At 37.6% G+C, this 24,153-nt stretch overlaps 1 protein-coding gene across 2 annotated transcripts; it reads left to right on the forward strand.

Moving 5' to 3' along the window:
• Positions 1-616: 616 nt before the first annotated feature.
• On the forward strand, positions 617-22,027 carry rpap1 (RNA polymerase II associated protein 1). 2 transcript variants are annotated; one of them, XM_055171748.2, is made up of 25 exons: positions 617-634; positions 832-1,042; positions 1,568-1,722; positions 1,808-1,900; positions 2,009-2,192; positions 2,278-2,436; positions 2,687-2,890; positions 5,007-5,122; positions 5,302-5,400; positions 5,528-5,629; positions 7,334-7,501; positions 7,592-7,771; positions 7,926-8,060; positions 9,847-10,017; positions 11,288-11,445; positions 11,629-11,799; positions 12,048-12,243; positions 13,518-13,627; positions 14,241-14,436; positions 14,534-14,680; positions 17,050-17,192; positions 19,566-20,316; positions 20,433-20,609; positions 21,580-21,636; positions 21,752-22,027. In XM_055171748.2, exons 2-25 carry the CDS (start codon positions 853-855, stop codon positions 21,893-21,895), a joined length of 4,206 nt encoding a protein of 1,401 aa, XP_055027723.2. In that variant the 5' UTR covers positions 617-634; positions 832-852; the 3' UTR covers positions 21,896-22,027. The 2 variants fall into 2 exon arrangements, with proteins under 2 accessions (XP_055027723.2, XP_055027722.2); XM_055171747.2 differs by having other exon boundaries at positions 623-639.
• The last annotated feature ends 2,126 nt before the right edge of the window (positions 22,028-24,153 follow it).

Genomic DNA, 24,153 nt, shown 5'->3' on the forward strand with positions numbered 1-24,153 from the left:
TTCATATAGGTGTTATGGTGGTGGTTAAAAGTTTGACGTTTTACTGAGGAAAATTTTTGAAGATACAATACAATTTGTCAGCACATTTATCAGCTGCCTAAAAACAACACCTGTATGTCTCTGATTATTGCCAAAAGATTCAAGATTCAAACTATTATGTTTGCTCATCTTCACCAAGATTATTGCCCAAGCAAAATCACTAATATAATATAATATAATATAATATAATATATAATATAACATAACATAACATAACATAACATAACATAACATAACATAACATAACATAACATAACATAACATAACATAACATAACATAACATAACATAACATAACAGAAACATTATAACATAATGCATATATTTTAATAGAATTATTATAGACATAATTTTATTTGCATAATTTTGTAAACATTTGTATTCGTTTTTAATGCATCATACTGTATAGAAAATACATAGCCAAATGTAAAAAATATAACGCGTATTTTTTATTAGCAATCAATTTTATATATAAAAATTTAAACCAGTGGGCTTTTATTTTGTAATGTGTTACACTTGACCCGGACGTTGACTCGTGTCTGTAAACGGCATGTGTTTGGTTTACATTGGGACAGAAGACCTGCAGAAATAAAGCTGTAAAGTTAAAGAAATGTTTTTGCTTATATCTGGGTTTTTGCTGACCACTGACTAACACTAGTTAACGCGTTAGATTGGTGCTGCTCCAGTTATTTACCAAGTCTGTCAGAAAACTTTTTAGATTGCAAGTCCCAGTGCAAGATGTTGTGACAGTTTATGTTAAATTATTATTTTCGTTATATCTGTGAAACATTAGTGGCATCTGTGTTATTTCGGGATGTTGCGACGTCCCACGTCGGCGGACAGTGAGGCGGATCTGCTCCAACAGCAGCGTGAGTTTCTGGCAACGGGTGGCCGCCCTACAGTCACTGTAGTCAAGCGTCCTGATAAACGCAGAGGAGACACAGCCGGTGCTGATGTTGGACACGAGGAGCAGGTCAACCAGAGAGATGTCGTGACTATAGAAGGTGGGTTACAAATAAGTCGTGTGATTTAGCCTGATTTTGTTATTGAAACATCTTTTTTGGCATGTCTAAACATTTTGATAAATGTCCCTGTTTTTGCTTTACTGACAGTATGCACTCGAGATGACAAAGATACGACATGTGTGTGCAACACCTTATGAAAGGAAGGGTGCATAATTTTATTATAAGTTATAATAATTCCCAAGTTTAATTTATCTCAGTATAATTTTTGTTTATTTAACACAACAATAATTTTAAATCCTATATTCCCAGTTTAGACTCCTCAGATTCTTGCACCACTTAGTAAAATCTCTTTGATCTTTACCAATTTCCACTTCTTTGTATAGGATATGTAATTGCAGAATATACCCTGACAGGGTGATCAGAAACCCAATATGAAAAGAAGGGTACAATTTGGTGACAAAATGGGACCAAACAAAATCAAGTATTCCAGAAATTCCTGTAATAAATGTAAACAATCTCTGTCTAAATTTGCGATTTGTATTTTTTATATCTACATATACTCAGACCTCCCTGATCAGATTCCCACCCTGACGCCTGCACCTCCAAAGAAGTCACGTTTTAAACAGGAACAAAATCGAGTGCGTTTTGAAGATGAGGACCCAGAAGAGCGACTGGACAGGCATGATACTCACATCAGTGCTGTCCTGTCCAGGATCATTGTGAGTACCCTTCTTATTTTTTTCTTAAAGGCTATGTTACACTTTTCAAATTGATTCAAGATTTATTGCTTATGTCTGTCTGTAGGAGAGAGACACTAGTGCTATACCCGTGTCCCTACCATCTTTCACAAGCACGGCTTTCCCTAAAGTCCTACATCGATCTGTGGTAAAGAGTGAGGTGAGAAGACGTTTACAATATGATATAAACTGCAAACTCATTCCCATCTGAATCTGTTTTATTGGTTTTTTGCCTGATAAAGTCTTAAACATTTCTCTGTGCACTTAGGGGCAAGAGTCTAGAGGCAGAAAAAGTATTTTTGCACGTCAGATTGCATCACAGCAAGCTAACAAGGACGTTACACAGTGTTCAAGTGGTTATAAGACTAGAGATCAGTCATGCAAAGACACAAATGTTGTCTCTCTACCACCGGAGAGCATGCACACTGAGAAATCTACATCAGATGTTCTGGGTACGCCAGTGCTTGTTTATCAAAATTCATCATGTTTTGGTTTGTGATAAGCCAAAACTTATTCTCATTTTTGTTTCTGCTTTAGATGCTGTTGGAGGCCCTTTGCTAGTGTCAGGTCAAGGACTTGGGATTGCTAACAGTGCCATGGAGACAATAAAAATCCATCAGGAGAACCAAGCAAAGCTGCAGGCCATGTCCCAGAGTGAGATACTTGAGGAACAGATGAAGCTGCTGGCCCAACTTGGTGAGCTGGATATCATGATATTTCTGATGCCAAAGATGAAATCACTTAAAGTAATAATTCAACCCAATTTAAAAATGGTTTTATAAGCCTTTATTAAATTCTATCCGAACCCCTTTTTATTGATAACTTCTGTGAAAAACATAAGGAGATGTTGGGCAAATTAGCAGTTGCTTGCCAAAAAGTAACTTTTAACATATTCTTCTTAATCAATTCTTACTGCTACTGTGGTCTGGCATGTTTGTATTTTCAGACTCAAGATTAGTGGACTTTGTCAGATCTCGGAAAGCAACCGCTTCAGCACCTGCGCAAGAGGTCTCCGTAAATAAACCTCCATCTAATAGCACCGCTCCATTGTTCGATTGTACAACACAAGATGAGGATTTTCCAGGTGTTGCCATGGAAGATGATAAGGAGGAGGATGGAAACCAGCCTGTAGTTCAACCTCCAGTTATAGGTGAGCTATTTATACTTGGACTTGGATTCAGAACTGAAACTTGCCAGACAAAATCTTTCCATTTGAAATCGCATACTGTGACAATTTTGGGTTTCCTGATTCCAAATTTGGGCTTCAAGACATATAGAAAATCAGTGGCGGGCTGGCGGCTGGTGCTAAATTGTTTTTTGGGGGGGTGCCACAAAGTATACGTTTTACATTTAGATAACTGAACATATCTTTGCCAGATGTTTAGTGTCCTTATGCAAAGCAGCCTGAGAGTGGTGCTCTGAGTTTGACAGGCAGGTTCTAAAATTATATATACCCCATAATGTAGTAATTTTGTATTTGAATATTAATTTAAAATGATATGAGTTGTGGAAAATTCAATAGAGGTAAACAAAGTTGCATACACTTCCATTAAAATTAACCAAAAATAAGTTTTGTTATGTCAAAAAATGGACTAGATGTCACAGTGTCAATCAACAGCACTTGTCACAACATTTATTCTTAGACGGATATCAGAGACAAAGAAATGACTCCTGCCATGTGAACTGTTCTTGGTAAAATTTTGCAAGGAAAGCTTTTTTTTACATATTACACTGCAAGAGTCCTAACAAAATTATGTTACTTGGTGCCATGAAAAAACTTTATTATGTTTAATAATTTTTCAAAAACGTGCTCAACCAAACGTCACTATTTGTCCCTTTATGGTAAAAGTAAAAAAGCAAAGCTAATGTTTTCAGGTCATCCATGTCTGTAGTCAGAATACTATTTGCTTAGAAATATACATTTCTGATCATTCACAGCTATGAATATGAAACCCAGGCAGTTTAAGGGTTAATGAATTGTATTATTTTGTATCTGTGGCCTATTGACCAGCTGCCACTGATCGAAATATTGCAGAGGTGCATATTGCAATATGCATATGACAGTGGTTTGCATTAACGGAGTGAAATTAAATATTTCCAAAAGTTATATATAGGCAAAGTATGATGGTAATATAATTTAAAAATTAATACAATTTAAACTGATGTATCATCACACCAGTGTTAAACATTAATGTATCACATATCATATGTTGCATTATTTAGCAAGTTATTTGGGTTTTCTTCAATACCGTTTAGCCCTATCGTATTTTACCTCAAATAAAAAAAAAAAGATAACCGTAGTTTAAATCAAAACATATGGACTTGTATTGGGATTAAATATTGTAACAATGCAATTTAAAGCAACACTATGTAGTTTTTTTACCTTTAAATAATGTCTCTAAAATTATTTCAGTGATAGAACAACTTTTAACTGGACAAATTGTACTGTTGCTGCAACCTGAGCAGCCTCCTAGCTGCTACAAGCACACTCTGAAAGTGGAGGTGGAGGGTAGCCCTGCTCCTCCCCCTGCCTGCAGAAGAGTGTCTGATACCAGGCACTGTTGCGCTTTTCAACCACATGGGGAGCTGTAAGTCATTTTTACATGGAAACTACATAGTGTTGCTTTAAGGAGGAAATCTTACATACTTTTATTTTCATTTAACACATATTTAAATCACTGTATTGCAGCATTTCCCCATGAATAGGCTTATAGGGTTTTTAGACTGATCTGTATGCATGCAGCATTGGAAAGTAAAACTAATGTACCGGATGTGGTCTTTACAATCTCGTCAGCTCAAGTGCATCTGGATAGTTTCCAGTCTTTTATTCACCCTGCACTTGGAGCTAGCCGCAGATATCCAGAACTGTCCACTTGGCAGATCTGTCCAGCTAAGCTGAGTTGTCCAGCATGCAAAGGCACATGCATCAATTTCAATTAGTCTGATTAGCGCAGAGCTAGCTAGAGCAAGCACCAATACGTTTTTGTGTAATGGAGATAAGAAGGACTCACTGACATTTACGGATGGGAACACTTGGGGTTACTTTTCAGAGAGCACTGCTTTTGTAGTTACACTGCAGTCAGCATGTGGTGTTTTGTGGGTCATCAAATTGTTGCTTAGAAGACAATAAAATAGACAAACAAATCTTACAGACTCTCATTGAAAGTCTTATCCCACCCACATATAATGTTTCGGACGCCCATGAGTCAAATTTTTATTATTATTATTAATACTTTAATTTAAATTATTATTGATGCTTTTATCAGAGGATGAGCTTCCAATCAAACCACAGAAGGAGTGGCTTCACATGGACAAGTTGGAGCCAGAAAAACTGGAATGGACAAGAGACCTTCCTCCTCCCAAGAAGCAGAGCACCAAAAAGGTACAAACCTGGAAATCTGAATAGCCACACTTTTGCAACCACTGTGGCACAACTCTCATTTTGTTGTAGATAAGAAGCTTCTATTGCTTTGCTATAGCATTCAATAATATACTCACAATTCAATAGTAATGTAAAATAAGGTTGTGCTTTGCTGTCTAAACACTTCATTTTATTTTTAGGCTATGCAAGCACGATTTGACTTCGCCGGTACTCTCATCCCACCCACTAAAGACTTGCCCACCCATTTGGGTCTGCATCACCATGGAGAGGAGCCAGAGGTTAGTGAGTTCAGCTACTGGCAGTGAAATAGAGCTGATGTCACGAATTGAAAAACACATTTAGTCAAATGCAGAGGATTGTATATGTGTAATACTAACTATAATTTTCTCTTTTTCCTTGTTCCAGCTGGCTGGCTACTCACTGCAGGAGCTTTTCATTCTCTCTCGCAGTCAGCTAAACCAACAACGCAGTCTGGCAGTCAGCACTCTCGCTAATATCCTGACGAAAGTAAACAAACAATGAGCAAACACAAGTCCATTTGAATTATATTGTGTATGAAATTGGTCAATTTTGTATTTTTATTAGTAGAGTATTTTGAATGTTGGATCCTGATAGGTGCCTGTATACTTAGTCACTTAAAGGTGCAATGTTGGACTTTTAACGGCATCTAGTGGTAAGACTGAATTGCAACCACAGCTCACCCCTCCTTTTCAAATCATATAATGAAGCTACGGTAGCTTCCACAAGACAAACTTGTCTTCATCTGAGATAACGTAGTAACAAAACATGCTCCATTTAGGGCTACTGTAGAAATATGGCAGCGCGAAATGGCAACTTCCATGTAAAGGGACCAGTGGTGTATGTAGATAAAAACAACTCATTCTAAGGTAATAAAAAGTTAAAGAAAATACAGTTCATTTTTTTAAGGTCTTGATAATATAGTTATGTATATTATATTGCATTTCTGTCAAAAGATCCCTCTAATGGTGCATCTACACCACACGTGAAAGAAGCGAATATGCTCAATTTATATATATATATAAAAAAAATTATATATTAATAAAAAATAAATAAATAAATAAATATTTAAATATATATATATTACACACACACACATACATACACCTCAAATTTGAGTAAAGAGCGTTTTTTGAGCGATTGTCCGACCTCATCACTGACTTTCTTACAAGCAAGGTCCTTTTTGTTCCTGTTTCTATAAAAGATGTGTCGTACAGCTCCGGGTGTCCACATACAGCAGCAGTGATTTTGTCCTCCATTGTTGTACCGTATTTTTGCCTTCGCCCGCTACATTGTAATCACGTCACTATTAGAGCAAGCTCCTGATAGGTTAACGTTACGCGAATATCCACCAAAGATTAGATTTTTCAACTCTACTTGCGTCAAATGCCCAAAACGCTGAATTCATGCCACAGGATGTCTATCGCGTCTTTGCTTTGCTTTAACATGTAAATCACTCGCGCTTAACGCTTTATTTGTGTTAGGTGTGAATGCACCATAAAGGTTCCACATTGCACCTTTTAATGCGTTTTTATGAATTGGGTAGCAATCCGATTAGCTTTGCACATTCCAGTTAAACTTGATCACACAAATGCAAAAAAATATAAATACCAGTCCTTCCAGAATTTTTTTTTTGTGATTGTTGCGGGCAAAAATATTTGATCTTGCAGCACGTTTTCTTAAAAAATTTGATGGAATATGCGGGATATTTATGTAATTTTATGCGATGAAATTGTGTGAACTTGGCAAAATTGCGCAAACAGTTTTTGCAGCTTTTCATTGATGTTCACCTCACGTAATTACATCACTTCCTAACATTCCCATGACAACAGGGGACATGGCTGCGCATGTGTGAAGTAAATGCAAAATTTTTCAACTTTCTGCTAATATATATATATTTGCAGAAATCTGCAATTTATGCAGCGAAAGTGCAGGGTATTTAAAATATGCGTCCCCGCATAAATATGCGGACTTTGGCTGATTATGCATTGACTGATTTGGCTGATTATGCATCGCGTTTTTCTGGAGGGACTAAAATACGATCTACTATTCCTGCGTTATACTTTTTTTCCACAATGATGCTCATGGCGGGATAGAAATTTTGCTGCATCTTATGTGGCTCATAAATCCTAAAATGTATGTTTCTGCTTAAGATTTGACTTTATAGACTGTTCTGGGTTGTTTTCCATCCAGGCTCGCGCAGGTGAATACACAGCTTTTCTGAAGGGCAGTGTCTTGTCTTCTTTACTGGATGCAGGGCTGCTCTTTCTTCTGCGCTTTTCATTGGACGACGGCGTGGAAGGTGTGATGTCTGCAGCTGTGCATGCCTTGCGAGCTCTGCTGGTTTCATCTGATGATGAAGTAAATGGCAGTCATTTTATTTAATTAAATTTCTGTGTTGATCACGTGCGCAAAAATGTTTACATTTAGTTTTTGTTTGTCTCACACTAGGAGTGCTTAGACAACGCTTTTTCATGGATGCTGGGGATGGCCACCTTTCCTCTGCTGCCCACAGCTCAGGAGGATGAAGATGAGGATGATGAAAACATGGATGAGTCCATGAAACTTTCTGCTAAGGAGAAAGAGGAAATGAAGGCAGATCATGATGTTGCCAGGCAGGATGTCGTCAAGGTAACTGGGCTCTGACATTGACCTTTAAAAAGGAAGTTGTAGCTGACACAATCCTTGCCTGGTTTATAAAGTTATAAAAATGCTACAATTTCTCACTAAAAACCCTTTCAATTGGGCTTGTGAGATATTTCTAATGAAACTGCATTTCTCTCAGGGTTTTCTGAAGATGCAGGGTCTTCCTCGTCTGCGATATATTTTGGAGGTTGTTCGACCGCCTCCTCGAGTTGTCCTTGATATCCTGGAGATTTTGATCCGAATCGCTCGCCACTCGACTGCAGCAGCTGCAGAGGTAAACATGATATGATCTACATGTAATGTGATATTTTACGATTGTGAAGCCCTGAATTTAAGATTTAAAGCTATTGTACAGTTATTTCATTTTTATTAACAAAACTGTAGCCTGGTTAAGTTTCACTGTAGCTTAATAATGTTTCTGTAGCTTTTGTAAAGCAAGGTGCTAGCAACACCAATGTAATGGTTTGATTCCCAGTAAATACATGTACTATTATAAGTACAAGTACACAGTTAAATCTTTTTATTCAAATTGATTTTCTGCAAAAAAGCAACTTTACACAAAATACATGTTGGACCTAAGAACATCCGTATACAAAAAAAAGAAATCATAGAATATAGGAAAATTATGAGATGCATGGTATTGCAAATATTGGAATGTAAATGGTATCTATAATGTACAACTTTTTAAAAATATATATCAAGATGGCATGTCAATACATAAACCTACCAGGCATGTAAATATTTGAATGTGAATTTGTTTATTATTTGTTAAACATTAACATCATGTATTACTATAATAATATAAAAATACACATAGAAAACATAAAGGATCCTTGGACTGTTTCTAAATTGTAAAAAATGTTAAAGAGAGTTCACTGGAAATGAAAATTCTGTCATCATTTACTAACCCTCAAGTTGTACCATACTTGTAAATTAAGATCTGGGGCATCATTGACTTCCATAGTAAGAAAACAATAATACTATGGAAGTTAATGGTGCCCCAGATCTACGTGGTTATTAACATTTTTCAAAATATCTTCATTTGTGTTAAGCATTACAAATAAATTAATACAGGTTTGGAAAAACTTGAAGGTGGGAAAAAATGATGACAGTGACCTATCCCTTTAAAGGTGCAGTGTGTAATTTTTAAAAGGATGTCTTGACAGAAATGCAAAATAATATACAAACTATATTATGAGGGGTGTATAAAGACCTTTTTATAATGAATCGTTATGTTTTTATAACCTAAGAATGAGACGTTTTTATCTACATACACAAAGGGTCCCCTTACATGGAAGTCGCCATTTTGTGCCACCATGTTTCTATAGAAACCCTTAACAGACAAACTTTTTTACTAAGTTGTCTCTGTCTATGACTTTTTTTTGTGGTGGCTACTGTAGCTTCTCTGTGTTTCAAAAGCGAGGAAAGAGCAGTGGACTGAGCCATTAGTTGCAATTCGCAACCTCACCACTAGATGCCGCTAAAATTTACACAGTGCACCTTTAAATAGGACCTTAGCAAATTTGTGTTAAAATTAGGGATGCATATCAATTAATCGCGATTAATCTATAGCAGAATAAAAGTTTTTGTTTACATCATATATGTTTATGTACTGTGTATAATAACTTTGTTTAGATAAAAGCACACACATGCATGTATATATTTAAGCAATGTTTACATGTGTATATACATTTGTATATTTATGTATAATTTGTATTATTTATACATAAAAATAAATACTTAATATATAAATATATTTTTTTCTTAAAATGATACATGCATGTGTGCATATTTATATATACATAATTATTATACACAGTTCACACACATATATGATGTAAACAAAAACGTTTATTCTGCTATAGATTAATCGCGATTAATCGTTATGCATCCTTAGTTAAAATATGACAGTTCTTATTTAAAACTTTACATCTAAAATTAAAATGTATAGCTTTAATGCACTGTAAGGTCTTTAGACAAAAGTATCTGCTAAATGTCATTTTACATTTACAATTTTCCTTCGTTTGAATTTTCATTATATGGCAACCTTTTTCCCTTAGATCTTGGACTGCCCACGGCTGATGGACACTGTGATTTCTGAGTTTCTTCCAGTCTCATGGACTCCTCCGACTTCACAGGCTCCCTCCTCTTTATATGGACTGCCTGTTGCCTTGGCGATGAAACTGCTTCGCGTTTTAGCAAGTGCCGGGCGGCATGCTTGTGCCAGAATAGTACGTTTTTTTAATGGGTAAAATACGGTATCAAGCACCTATTAATTATAAACGAGATTGATATGTCTCTTACTCCTGCTTAAAGGCGGAGTGCACGATATATGAAAAACGCTTTGGAAAAGAGAGTTGGGCCGACTACCAAAACACACTTGTAGCCAATCAGCAGTAAGGGGCGTGTCTACTAAGCGACATTGTTGCCGGGGTTGCGTATTTGTGGGGCGGTTCTATCAACATAAGGTCCAGATTCTATTGTGATAGGGGCGTGTTTGTTTAAGTCATTTCAAATGTCAACATTGGCTTTCAGAGATCATGGACCCCGCCTTTAAGTCTTAATATATATATATATATATATATATATATATATATATATATATAAGACCGATATATGGTCTTTCTGTGGGTTCAAATGATGCTGCTAAAGTTTGGTAATTTTTTGTGCCTCTCTTTAAAGGAATAGTCTACTCATTTTCAATATTGAACTGTGTTGTTGCCTTGACTGGGAATTGTTGGTGCATCCCTCTGTCGTCTGTGTGTGTGCGCGTGGGCGCTGGAGCGCGCTGCGACGCTTCGATGGCATTTGGCTTGGCCCATTCATTCAATGGTGCCATTTGGGGATGAAGTTAGAAGTGACCAAACACATCAACGTTTTTCCTATTTAAGACGAGTAGTTGTACGAGCAAGTTTGGTGGTACAAAATAAAACGTAGCGCTTTTCTAGGCGGATTTAAAAGAGGAACTGTGTTTTATGGCGTAATAGCACTTTTGGGAGTACTTCGACTCGGCGCAGTAACACCCTCCCTCTCCCATTATGAGATGGAGAAGGGGAGCGAACTTTTCAGGCGAGTCGAAGTACTCCCAAAAGTGCTATTACGCCATAAAATATAGTTCCTCTTTTAAATCCGCTTAGAAAAGCGCTACGTTTTATTTTGTACCACCAAACTTGCTCGTATAACTACTCGTCTTAAATAGGAAAAACGTTGATGTGTTTGGTCACTTCTAACTTTATCTCTAAATGGTACCATTGAATGAATGGGGCTAAGCTAAATGCTATCGAAGCGTTGCAGCGCGCTCCAGCGCTTACGTGAACGCACACAGATGATAGAGGGATGTATCAACAATTCTTAGTTAAGGTAATAACATATTTTAATATTGAAAATGAGTAGACTATTCCTTTAAGGGAAGTTATGATACACTTTTGGTTGTACACTTTGTACATTTTTGCCATGAAATCCATTGTATCGGTATGGCCCCAACTAGTGTCTGTGTTTCAGCTGAACTCTTTAGGAGGGAAAGAGCTTCTGTCACGTTTTGTTGTTGAGGAACCATCAGAGATGTTGCTTGAACCTGGTGAAGCTCTTCGCTGCAGTACAGAAGCACTGAAGATGTTCGCAGTGGCTGCTGGCTATGGACAAGCCTGCAATCTGTACATGTGAGAGCTATTTGTGATCCAATTCCTTTTCCAGTTACTTAACATTAACATTTATATATGTGGATAACCCCGAAGCATTACATTATATAAAGTTTGTCTGAAAGTTGAACCCATGGTCTTTGCACTGCTAATGCAATGCTTTACCAATTGAGCTATATGAACAACACATCATCTTTATTTTAGAGAACTCTATCCTGTTCTGGTGAGGAGGTTGCAGGCTGCAAACCGGACTTGTACATCATCCGAGGTTGTGCTACCTGTGGAGCTGGACAGAGTCAGAGCTCTGCTAGTGCTGTTGACTCGGGTTACTCAGACGGCAGGCTGTTGTGAGGAGCTGCAGAGAGGTCTGGTCAGGTGAGACTGGATCTTTGTTCATAAACAATTCTAGGTACATACTTTATGTGTGCATACTGTAGGTTTCTGGGCAAAAATAAATAAATAAATAAAATCAAAGCATTAGCACAACATCGATGGAAAAGAACATAAAAATACGTGATATTATATTTATGTAAGGATATAAAAGAACCCTTTTTGCCTCTGTAAAATGTCTGTCTTGTTTATTAGTATCAAAATGCCGTATTCATACAGTTGTGTCTTGACAGTTCTCAAGGTACAGATTGTCCTCCACCCCCTCCTGTTTCGTGGAGTCATGTGACCGGTCTGCAGCCCACAGTCATTGGTTTACTCAAGGGCTGTGTGAGAGCGCTCAGCATCCCAGGGCAAATGTCAAGCGCACTGATCTTGATTCCCTCCTACCTGCTGTACATGGAGGCGTATTATTCACAGCTCAGTGAGCAGGTACTTATCCATAAGAAAGAAAGAAGTAAAATGATTAAAGGCAGTAAAGTGACCCTGTCACAGAATGTTCTTTACATTATGTAGGATGATTTAACATTAAATCACAAAAAATACAAAAATATATGTGCTTAGCATATTAGCAAGTCACGTCCCCTAAAGGAAAACACCGCCGTTTTTCAATACATACCTATCTTTTTTTCAATGCGTACACTTAATCTTTGTATAGCGCGTCGTGAATGTGTTAGCATTTAGCCTAGCCCCATTCATTCCTTAGGATCCAAACAAGGATGAAATTAGAAGCCACCAAACACTTCCATTTTCTATTTAAAGACTTTTACATGAGTAGTTACAGGAGTAAGTATGGTGGCACAAAATAAAACGTGGCGAGTTTGAGCAAGAAGGGAAGTAGTCAGGAGTGATGATGTTACTGCGCGCCAAGGTTGAAGTGCTGCAAACTAAGTGCTCTTACACCATACAATATAGTTCTAATTTTTTATTCACTTAAAAAAATCGGCAAGTTTTTTTTGTGCCACCAATACTTACTCGTGTAACTACTCATGTAACAGTCTTTAAATAGGAAAAACATGGAAGTGTTTAGTGGCTTCTAATTTCATCCCTGTTTGGATCCTAAGGAATGAATGGGGCTAGGCTAAATGCTAACACATTCACGACACGCTGTACAAAGATTAAGTGTATGCATTGAATAAATATAAGTATGTATTAATTTGTCTAAGTTAAGGTAAGAACATAGTAAAATATTGAAAAACGGTGCTGTTTTCCTTTAAAGCAGGAGTTCTCAATCGTTTTCACTTCAAGGCCCCCTCTGTTTTCCACAACAAAATTTGAAAGCCCCCCCACTCATAATTTCTACCATGTAAAATATACTAGAGCTTGGCATAACTTTACTAGACAAATGTATATTTGTTACAAAATAACACCATGACATTTTCCTTTTAGTTGTTTTTGCTTATTTTAATGCTTGTTTTGTCTTATTTTGAATAATTTTAAGTCATATTGTTGCCCCCTAGTGGTTGAGAAACACTGCATTAAAACAAATTATTGCATTCTACACAAAACAACTGCTCATGATGTTTCTTACATTGCTGTTTGTTCTTGGTTGTCATTGGTTTTCATTGAAAGTGTGTTTTTCATAAAAGTTTACTTCTTGCTGATTTATTTTTTACTTTGCATTAATATGTACAGTAAAATAGGTAACAGGTGTTAATGCAAATTGCAGCATGTATTTAGTAACAGTATTTTGTTTTATCTGACAGAGCTCTTTCCAGCCAGTTCAGTGTCTACAGGAACTAGAATCACTAACTTCAGATGTGTTGATGCCACTGATAACCCATCATGCCATACAAAATATGACCAGCAACATCAGGTAGGGTATTGTATTGTGTTCTGAGATGGGCTAAATCTGTTACAATAGATCGCACACGTTTACATTTTGCATTTTTACTTTTTCCCAAAGTGACTTCCAGTGCATTACATTGTATATGTTTTATCAGTATTTGTGGGGTTAAAGGCAGGGTGCATGATCTCTGAAAGCTAATGTTGACATTTGAAATCACCTAAACAAACACGCCCCTACCTCAATAGAATCTGGACCTTCTTTTGATAGACCCGCCCCACACATATGTAACCCAGGCAACGCTGTCGGTTAGTAGACACACCCCTTACTGCTGACTGGCTACAACTGTGTTTTGATACTCGGCCCGACTCCCTTTTCCAAAGTGTTTTTTAAAAATCATGCACCCCGCCTTTAAACCCATGAACTTTAGTGCAGCTAATGCAGTGCTCTACTAACTGAGCCACAGGAACACAAATAAATAGCATATAATATAATGTAGTATCACAAGACATAATATAACATAATGTAAAAATAACACAAATATTCTTCAAGATGCTACTTTCATTATAAAATTATATGGCTGTTGGAATGATATAATATTGTCTTAAATGAGTGATTTCATTACCTTTTCCTGTTGATACAGATCCAACTCTATGATTTGTAATCCCGGTCTAAGCGCTGCGGGTTGGGAGGTCGTTCCCAGTCTGCCTGGACTGTGCTGCTCTAAACTTAAGACCACCAGCAATCTGGCAGCACCCAACTCTCCTCTGCCTCTTCCTACAGCTCTCCTCCACCTGCTGAACACCATCACCTCCATCCACAAAGGCCTTACTAAAAAGGTATCTTTGTTTACCATACAAAGTTAAAAAAACGACTTGAAAGTGGGATGCTGCTTGTTTCTCTGTAACTTTTATATGACACTTTTTCTCTCATCAGTTCGGCTCTTTCCTCCTGTCAGACTCTTTTCTGAGTTATCTGCGTTCTTGTATTGGAGTCACGCCCTCTGTTTCTCCCATGAGTGCCTGGATTTTACGTCATGAGCACCACCTGCTGTATTTGCTTCTTAGACTTGCACACAAGCTGGTAACATTGCCTTTTACACAGAGCAGCATTATTTTGCATGCATTTAACTGTACATGAAGAGCTCAGATGCAAGCAGCTAAACTTCACCTCCATCTAAAAACGAGAATCCATCAAATACTTTTGCTCCAAATCCACTTAATCCTGGCCTATGGGCATTCAGAAATACCAGTTTGTTGCTGGAATCCGTTAAATGTAACGCAAATGTGTCCTCAAAGTGCACGGAAGGTGAATATGAAATGACCGGGGATCAATTTGGATACTTGCGAGTAGTTGAACTTTAATGTGGCAGCCACATGCATTACAGCGAAACCTTAATGTGTGGTTCAGTTTATTTATTTTTACATTTTAAAATCTAACTTTTATCATTTGCAATGTTTCTAGTTGCTTATGAATTATATCTTGTCCATAGAAGTGTATTTTTTTTGGAAGATTTTTGCATGCACTTACAGGGTTTTACAGCGACAGTCAAATTAATTTATTACAAATTTAATAACTAAAGTGACATTTGTGAAACATAAGGCATTTCAATTACTGACTAATAGCCTTTTCGTTACCAATAAAGTGAAGTACTGTACCCAAACATAAGAGCCTGATAAAAATGCTAATTTACAAGAAAACTTGTTAAATTTACACTGCCCGTTTGAAGTTACTCAATTCTGATTTTTTCCCCTCAAGTGGAAGATATGATATGGGATGGGATATGACCGAAGGACATGTAAGCAGGAAAAAGCGCATAGATTCCGATATTCTCCGATCAGTTTCAGGCCTGATTCATATGTGGAAATCAATCTGATATGAATCGGATACATGCCTTCGCGTCCGCAATGTAAGCGGACAGATTTGATATTCCCATAGAGACAGAGCGCAGCGCGTCATAATCTGAAAATCACGCCCACCGGGGGGAAAATAATCCAAACGTCTCCATTGACTTTGTATTGCGAGAGGCTGCCTCCTTGTCATTTCTGGCTTATAACAAAAACAGAATAATGCCTATAAGCTGCTGTGTGACAGGATGTACAGGTAACAAGCCAAAAAAAACAGAAATATGTTTTTATAAGCTTTCGAGCCGTAAAACCCAGTCTTTAAGGAGAAAAAAGTGGATCGCCGACTACGTTTCCCCCTAGTGGGCGCTGTTCTACTAATAGGAGTACTATGAAAAGTTGCATGTTTCCACTTTTGCGTCTTTAAACGCTCGCTTTTTTGGGGGTCGACAACTTATAAAAACTTATTAACAGATAAAACTTAAAAACAGAATAATGCCTAAAAGCTGCTGTGTGACAAGGTGTACAGCTAACAAGCCAAAAAACCCAGAAATACGTTTTTGAAAAGTTGTCTGTTTCCACTTTTGTGTCTTTAAACGCTCGTTTTTTGGGCTCGACAGCTTATAAAAACTTATTTACAGATAAAACTTAAAAACAGAATAATGCCTAAAAAGCTGCTGTGTGACAAGGTGTACAGCTAACAAGCCAAAAAAACCCAGAAATACGTTTTTGAAAAGTTGCCTGTCTCCGCTTTTGTGTCTTTAAACGCTCGTTTTTTGGGCTCGACAGCTTATAAAAACTTATTTCTGTTTTTTTTTGCTTGTTAGCTGTACATATTGTCACACAGCACCTTTAAGGCATTATTCTGTTATTTGTTATAAGCCAGAAATGACAAGGCGGCCTCTCGCAATACAAAGTCAATGGAGACGGTTGGATTGTTCCCCCCCGTTGGCGTGGTTTTCAAATTTGCATAACTGCTCTCTGTCTCTATGTCAAGAAGTTTTGACGCTGGCACATGACGTCAATTCAGGCGGACACCATCGTTGATCACATGACTCTTCTTAGCAGCGCATTTTTGGCGCAAGCTGTTCCGGGTCAGTATGCCTACTTTGAATTGTTTCAGGGATTAGCTTAAGCCAGGACTAGACCTTAGTGTAATTAGGAAATATAACTAGTTTTAACAAACGTGCCTTACTAAAAACAGTATTTGTGTGCATTTTGAAGCAAAACAATTTCCGTGCAAGTTGTTTTCAGTTTGGACAGCTCTTACATTTATTTTAGTCTAGGACTAGTCTAATCCCTGTCCGCGAAACCGCCACGAAGTGTTTAGGGTAAATGCTGATAATCGGATACGAGTCGCTTTTAAAAGATGATGTTAACAGGTCGTTGAATAAATCAGATATAACAAATCGGAATTGTGCATCAAGATCTGCAGTGTAAATCCAGCCTTAGACGGTTTTGCATCTGAACTCTCGCATGCATTATTATTTCCCTTTTAAATAAAGTCGTTTATTTAAATGTATTGCTAATAATTAGACTTGACAAGCGTTTGCAGCTTTTGACAGCTTTGCTATCAGTATAAATTTTTTAAACTTGAAACATATTTAGGTCCCAGTTGACCCTGAGGTGGCCAAACATGCATCTTTATTTCACCAAGTGTCTTTGGCTCTGTTGTCCTGGCTGCTTCCTGGCAGTGAACACCTGGCACATGAACTCATGTCCATCATGATCTTCAGCCACAATCTCCTTCCGTAAGTCTGTAGTGAAATCATATACTGTAGTGTGATTGCTGGAAAGGTTTCAGCCTGTCGAGTCTCATTTGTGATGTTTCATGACCTATGTCCTTTTTGTTTTCTTAAAGGAACAGTATGTAAGAAATTTTTATCAATTAATCATAAAATGGCCCTTATATGTCACTAGACATTAAGAAATAATTGTCATTTTAAATACTTATATCACTGACAACAGTGGTTTGGCCAGGATATTGTCATTTAAAAAGTGGAGTTGCAGCCCTCAACTGATGTTTATGTTGTCATTTTGTGTATTGGCCACCATTTGTGTGATTGCAGTACCAGTTTTAGCCACAAGTTTTGTGATTGCAGTACCAGTTTTGGCCACAATCCTACATACTGTTCCTTTAAAGATTACATGATTAAATCGTTTTTGCTTCTTCTATAGTGTGATTAGAGTAAAATATTGACCTATCTGTACCTTGAGTCCCTTTGGATATCACTGTGTCAATCCTAATTTTCTATTAAAGCTACAGTATGTGTTTGTAACATGTGTGTAAGTGGCAAAATTCAGATTGACAATTGGCTCTTTTTACTGGGAGGCGGGACTAGAGCGGCCATTCTGACCGTTGCGATCTCCCCCATTCATATCGGTACCAGTGGCGCATCTTGTTAATATTAAATATCTTTGAAGTGGCTACAGATCAGACATGGTGCAGTTTGATTAGAAACAGTTGGATTTTGATGGACCCCAGTGCTTTGTGATTTGTCTGTTTCTTTGATGTTAAAATTAATATAATTTGACAATTAATGCCACGCTCTAAAAACAGACCTAATACACCAAGATGAAAGCTTAGCCCTTTTTCCATTTTTAAAACGGCTCAGGATCTGTCTCCATGTTAAGAGGTTGAATGATATATGGTATTGGCTTTATGTTCAGATGTGGACCTTTTATGATTTTCAAGAATGCTCTTATTTATGTATCGCAGTCCAGGTTTAAGGTTCAACCATAGTTTCACATCATGCTCACAAGAGGGCACCAAATGATGCATTTAGGGTCTATTTCATGGACAGTTAACTAAGCTTATTATCTCTTAACAAATTCTACCATGCATAGTCATACTAGAGATCACACTATATAGGGAATAGAGTCACGTGACTGACGCACAACCATACATTTCTTCCCATGTAGCGTAGCCTCAAGTACATTGAACATTGTAAAAACGGTTACATACCGCATTAAAGGATTACTCCATTTTCTTAAAAAAAACCCAGATCATTTTCATACCACCATGTCATCCAAAATGTTGATGTCTTTCTTTATTCAGTCGAGAAGAAATTATGTTTTTTTGAGGAAAACATTCCAGGATTTTTCTCATTTTAATGGACTTTAATGGACCCCAATACTTAACAATTTTAATGCAGTTTAAACTTGCAGTTTCAAAGGACTCTAAACGATCTCAAACGAGGCATAAGGGTCTTATTTAGCAAAACGATTGTCAGTTTTGGCAAGAAAACACCATCACCGCTGGCGCTGAGGTCTTAGATGACGTCTCGAAACTATGCCCCAGTGTTTAAAAGTGTGGAGAAAGAGGACTGTTCGATGTTTTTGTATGTCGAATGATACTAATTAATGTTTGTGTCAGTTTATTGTTTAAAATGGTCCACAAATGTGCGTTTCATATATGTAACACGTGACCTTTCAACGTCATTACGCAATTACGTGAGGTCGCGCTGGCGTTTCACACAGACAGAGTAAGAAGAGAAGTTGTGGTTTAAAAGTGCATATTTTTTATTTTTCTTGCCAAAAATGACAATCGATTCACTAGATAAGACCCTTATGCCTCGTTTGGGATCGTTTAGAGTCCTTTGAAACTGCAATTTTAAACTGCATTAAAACGGTTAAGTATTGGGGTCCATTAAAGTCCATTAAAATGAGAAAAATCATGGAATGTTTTCCTCAAAAAACAATTTTTTCTCGAATGATCAAAGACAGACATCAACATTTTGGATGACATGGTGGTGAGTAAATTATCTGGATTATTTTTTAAGAAAATTGACTAATCCTTTAGGTAAATAGGGAAGCATGGTTAACTTACATGCAGGTTAGATCGAATGAGGTGCTGCATTTGAGACATGAAGATAAACACACAGATCAAGAGGATCAACAAATGATTTTCGGAGGACATGATTTGTACTTTTATATAGAACTAAATTGCGGTATTGTTACCGTAAAATAAATATATCGTAAATCCATATGTTTGTGTCATAGCTGTTACTATATTGTGTGTTTTAGCGTAGATTAAACATTGTATTAACCAGCATCTAGGTCAAGGTTTTGGCTAAAAAGTGTTCCAGTGGAAATAATTACAGTATTACCTTTTTTTTTGTTAGGGAAGGCAGCCGGGGTGAACCAGAATTGGCCGCATTGGCCGAGTTGCAACTCAAGGAGAAAGCTTCACCAGGCGTTGGTGTACTGCTGCGTGACGCTCTTCTTCATTTGCCCTCCATCCGTGGTTGCTACCTCACCCACCTTGCCCATATGGAACCAGCTGTACTTACTTCTCGTGACCGGTACCTTGGCCGAACACCCTGGCTCAGCTCCTATCTCCTACCTGAGCTTACTGGCCCGTCCTTGCCCTCTGATTGGCCCTTCTTACCACTCATCAGCCTGTATGAACGAATGGGATGGTCTGCTGGAGGCGGACAGCAGGTTGAATCTCTCCCGGCGGGATCGGTGGAATCAGTCACTCACTGCCTTCAGTGGCTGCTGGTTCTTGAAAGCTGGAGAGGGCAAGTGCTTAGCGTGGTGCCACCAGTGGCCAAGTTAGCCCGGCTAGCCTGCGTCTTTTTGTGCTCCAGTGACCTCTTTCTGGAAAAGCCCGTGCAGGAGCTGACGTGGGCGCTGTTTCGTGGACTGACCCTTGAGGTGATGGATCTGAACTCGCCTCCGCCGGGCTTGGCGTCTTTTCATGACCTGTACTCAGATTTGCTGGCTCAGTATGAGGCCGTGTCATTTGGTGACCGGCTGTTTGGCTGCTTCATGCTTCTTCCACTGCAGAGGCGGTACAGTGTCACTATGAGACTGGCTGTGTTTGGCGAACATGTCGGGGTGTTGCGATCATTAGGGGTCTCGCTGCAGCAGGTAAAGGGGTTTTTCTTACGTGCTATTTTTTACATGTTTACTAGTTGGTGACTACTTACAGTGCCAAAGTAATGCATGCATCTTGATTTCTCATTGCAATTATTTGTCCTACACAGCTGCCTATTCCACTGGAGAAGTTCACGTCCCCTATGGAGGACTCGCTGCCTCTTTTAAAGCTGTATTTTCGGGTGCTAGTAACCGGAGCTTTGAAGAGGAACTGGTGCCCTGTGCTTTATGTGGTGGCTGTTGCTCATCTTAATGCATTCATCTTCTCCCAGGATGCAGTGGCAGAGGTAACTAGCATAACACTTTGTAATAATAATATTTGAATTATGAGCAGTAAAGCATTACAGGTTGAAAGTTTGTGAATTTGGGGGAAAAATTTAAGGCCCTTTGAAGTTTTTGAAAATATACATGCATAGATACAGGTCATTGAAAGTGCTTTAATCTATTTTATGCAAGAAGTTTTCTAGAAAAAAATCCATATTATTCCCTGTGTAGTGTAGGATAATATCATAAAAAGTCTGGAATTTTTAAGCACATGCTAAACTGCTTTAAATTCTTATATCTTCTGTAAGCGAATGTTGATTCATACCAAAATGCTTTTTTGCATAGTTGTGTTTGACACATGACAATGTTTCGGGTTACATATCTAACTGTTGTTCCTTGAGAAAGGAACAAGACACTGCGTCTCCCTTGCCATACTCCCTGCGTCCCTGTAACCCTGTCTTTAGCAATATTTCAGATAGCGATATACTTCCTGGCTTCCGTGTCACCCTGTCTTTTTTGTTAAGCCTCACCATTGGTTGAATTTGATATACACATTCAGATGCACTTACCCCTGGAGGCATCCCCAAATTGTCACCACAGTGATGCAGCGTGAGTTCCCGCAAAAGGGGATTGTTACAATGTATCTTAAAAGGTAACACGTTGTAACCTTGCTCTCACTTGAAATGTGTCACCACATTTAGTTATTGCATTTGAGGGTATTGGACCTGGAAAGTCCTTGAAAGGTCCTTGAATTTGAAGTTGACTAAGGTGTGGGAACCCTCAACATGATTGATCTCTTGACATCTTTAGCAAATTGTAATTTATTTATATACATATGCTTTCTCAGTATTTCTTATAGATAATGACAAATGGCCGGTTGCATAATGTTGTATGTTGTAAGAGTGATGCTAATGTGATTGATAGTATCGTAGTTTCCATGTTGTGTTATTGCGCTGTGATTTATGACCCTTATCGTTTGACTCATCTTTGCAGGAAGTAGAGGCTACACGTCGGAGCCTGCTAAGAAAAACACACTACCTGAAAGATGAGGTATTACACCTGCATTTTTAAAAAAGCTTTCCATTACAATCAATCTGCTTTTTTGCATTGTATGTCTCTCTTGCTCTTTTAGATGTTCTCACCTTCTCTGGTTTCTTTGTGTCAGGTTTTGAGGAACCACCTGCTTTTTTTCCGGCTACCCGAGCAGGAAACCGAGTTGGGCTTCAGCACCTACGAAGAGCTGCCACCTATTCGTGCCCACAGGTTGGAAAGCATTTTGGGAACAGCGGAGAAAATGGAAAAAAGGTGAAGGAGAAAAAACTTTTGGTCGCAGACATAAAAAAATTCTCTCCTGATTGAGTTGTGGCTCACAATTCTCAGTGATTTATGGCAAATATAAAACTTGAAAATTTATATAAAATAAATCTTTGTATGTGTTTGATTGCGTCCATATGTTTTTTCTCATGAACAAAAGATTTTTGACTCAAGAGTTTGGCACATTTTTATCCTTACTTGCCAGCAAGACTGTCCAAGGTGGCTTAACTTCATCTGAAATGTACATTTATGTACAAATGTACAATACTGGAGTGGTTAAGCAGCACAATCCCCATTGGCAACACAAATATTGGTTTTCGGCTTGGATTGTCATGGTAATGTCAAAGGACAGTTTAAATGTCGTTTATTTTTCTTTCAACTAGTAGCAGGATGAGTTTAACAGCCTTCTATCTGCTGCCCAAAAATGTTGAGATACAACCACCATACACTCGTCAGTATATTTAAATAAACGCACCACAAAAGTGGTTTGACCAAAATCCAATTTGAAAAAAGCCCATAGGCTAATATAAACAAAAGGATATCTGTTCTTTCTCATTTATTTTGACTTGACCTATGTGGATCTGTGAAACTATCATAAAGCAGCAGTCATTTTTCAATCATACGGCTCAATATTTCTTTCCTGCAGGGGCCCCCAGAAGTATTTTAACTCTTAATCAATCTACACTTAAAAATGCATGAGCATCATTGCAGTAGATAAAAGATGCAAGACTGAGCGCCATTTATTTTAAAGATACCATAAGCAATAATCACACCTGTAAAAATGGTCCAACAACACTGTCGAATAGAAAATATTAACATACAGTACACAATCCCACCCACTTTCAATACTTGTTAAATATAATACTAAGCGACGTTTGGTCCACTGTTATTCTTTAGGCTTATACAAGTGAACTGTTAACTTTGGATGATGTTAAACAAGCTCAATTTAACCACAAGGAACACCTTATGTATTTACATTTGTATTTACAGTTGTTATCACGCTGATATATGTTCAATTGCTCATTTTTCTGATAAGTTTCATTTTAGCTAGTAATATGATGCTATAGAAAACGCGCGTGTCGTTATGATCGACATTGGTGATAGACAGCTTCTCTGAGCGGACTATAAAATTTTGATTTCTGTGTTATTTCACACTGACAAAATGGGTTGTATTTAAAGGGGACATATCATGAAAATCTGACTTTTTCCATGTTCAAGTGCTATAATCAACCAGTGCTTCTATCAACCTAGAAAATAATATATGAAAAATAACAACCCAGTAATTTCGTTTTGGTAAACCATTCTCTGCAAGCATGTGAAAAAATAGGTCATTGAAATTTGGCTCCCTGTGTGATGTCAGAAGGGGATAATACCACCCCTTAATCTGCACTATCCCACCACAACACTGCCATTTAGTACAGAGATCAGCTCATTTGCATTTAAAAGGACACACCCAAAACGGCACACACCTACAAAGTGGCAATTTTAAAATGCTGTAATAAATTATATATATTTTTAAGCTAAAAATTCACATACACACTCTGGAGACACCAAGGATTTATTTTACATCTTTAAAAAGTCTTGTAAAATGTCCCCTTTAACTTACCTTATTTTAGCAAGCCAGTCAAATGAGACGTTCAAGGGGCGTGGTTGAATTGGGCGTGCAAGCGTTTGGGCGGAAGTTTGATATTGCTTTTCCGTCTCCGGGCTCCACGGACGATTTCTTTTGCGCATGCTCTGGCTCCAAACTGACATCTTTGCGTAACATGTCAGCGCCGATCGGCGTACATTTCACATTAGTTCATTACAATCAAAGGAAGCGGCGTCACCGATCTTTTATGTGTGTAATGTGTGTAACATTATATTAGATCTTTGCATAACAGTAGATATTATACTGTTTGGATCTAAAAAGTCAATAAAACAATAAAAGAATGAAAAAAGTTTTACATATATTTATATTGTTTTTGACTGTATGTGTGTAAAATTTATTAGTTTTACCATTGATTTTAAGGTATGGTCTTTTTTAACCTTAAAAAAATCTTTGATTTTTTTTTTTTGCCGCTTCTTTCACTAATAATAAACATATTTTTGCATAACGCATCTATATTTGTCCATGCCTATGTTTGATTAGACTATTAAAAACTTAAAAAGTGTTAAATTAAGGAAAATATAGAACAGATAAAAATGTGTGATTAAACACAAGTTTACTCATTGTCAGCAGGGCACAGGAAAAATTAGACTATGTCTGTATAT

The sequence above is a fragment of the Misgurnus anguillicaudatus genome, chromosome 7 (assembly GCF_027580225.2).
Source record: "Misgurnus anguillicaudatus chromosome 7, ASM2758022v2, whole genome shotgun sequence".
Classification (NCBI taxonomy): domain Eukaryota; kingdom Metazoa; phylum Chordata; class Actinopteri; order Cypriniformes; family Cobitidae; genus Misgurnus; species Misgurnus anguillicaudatus.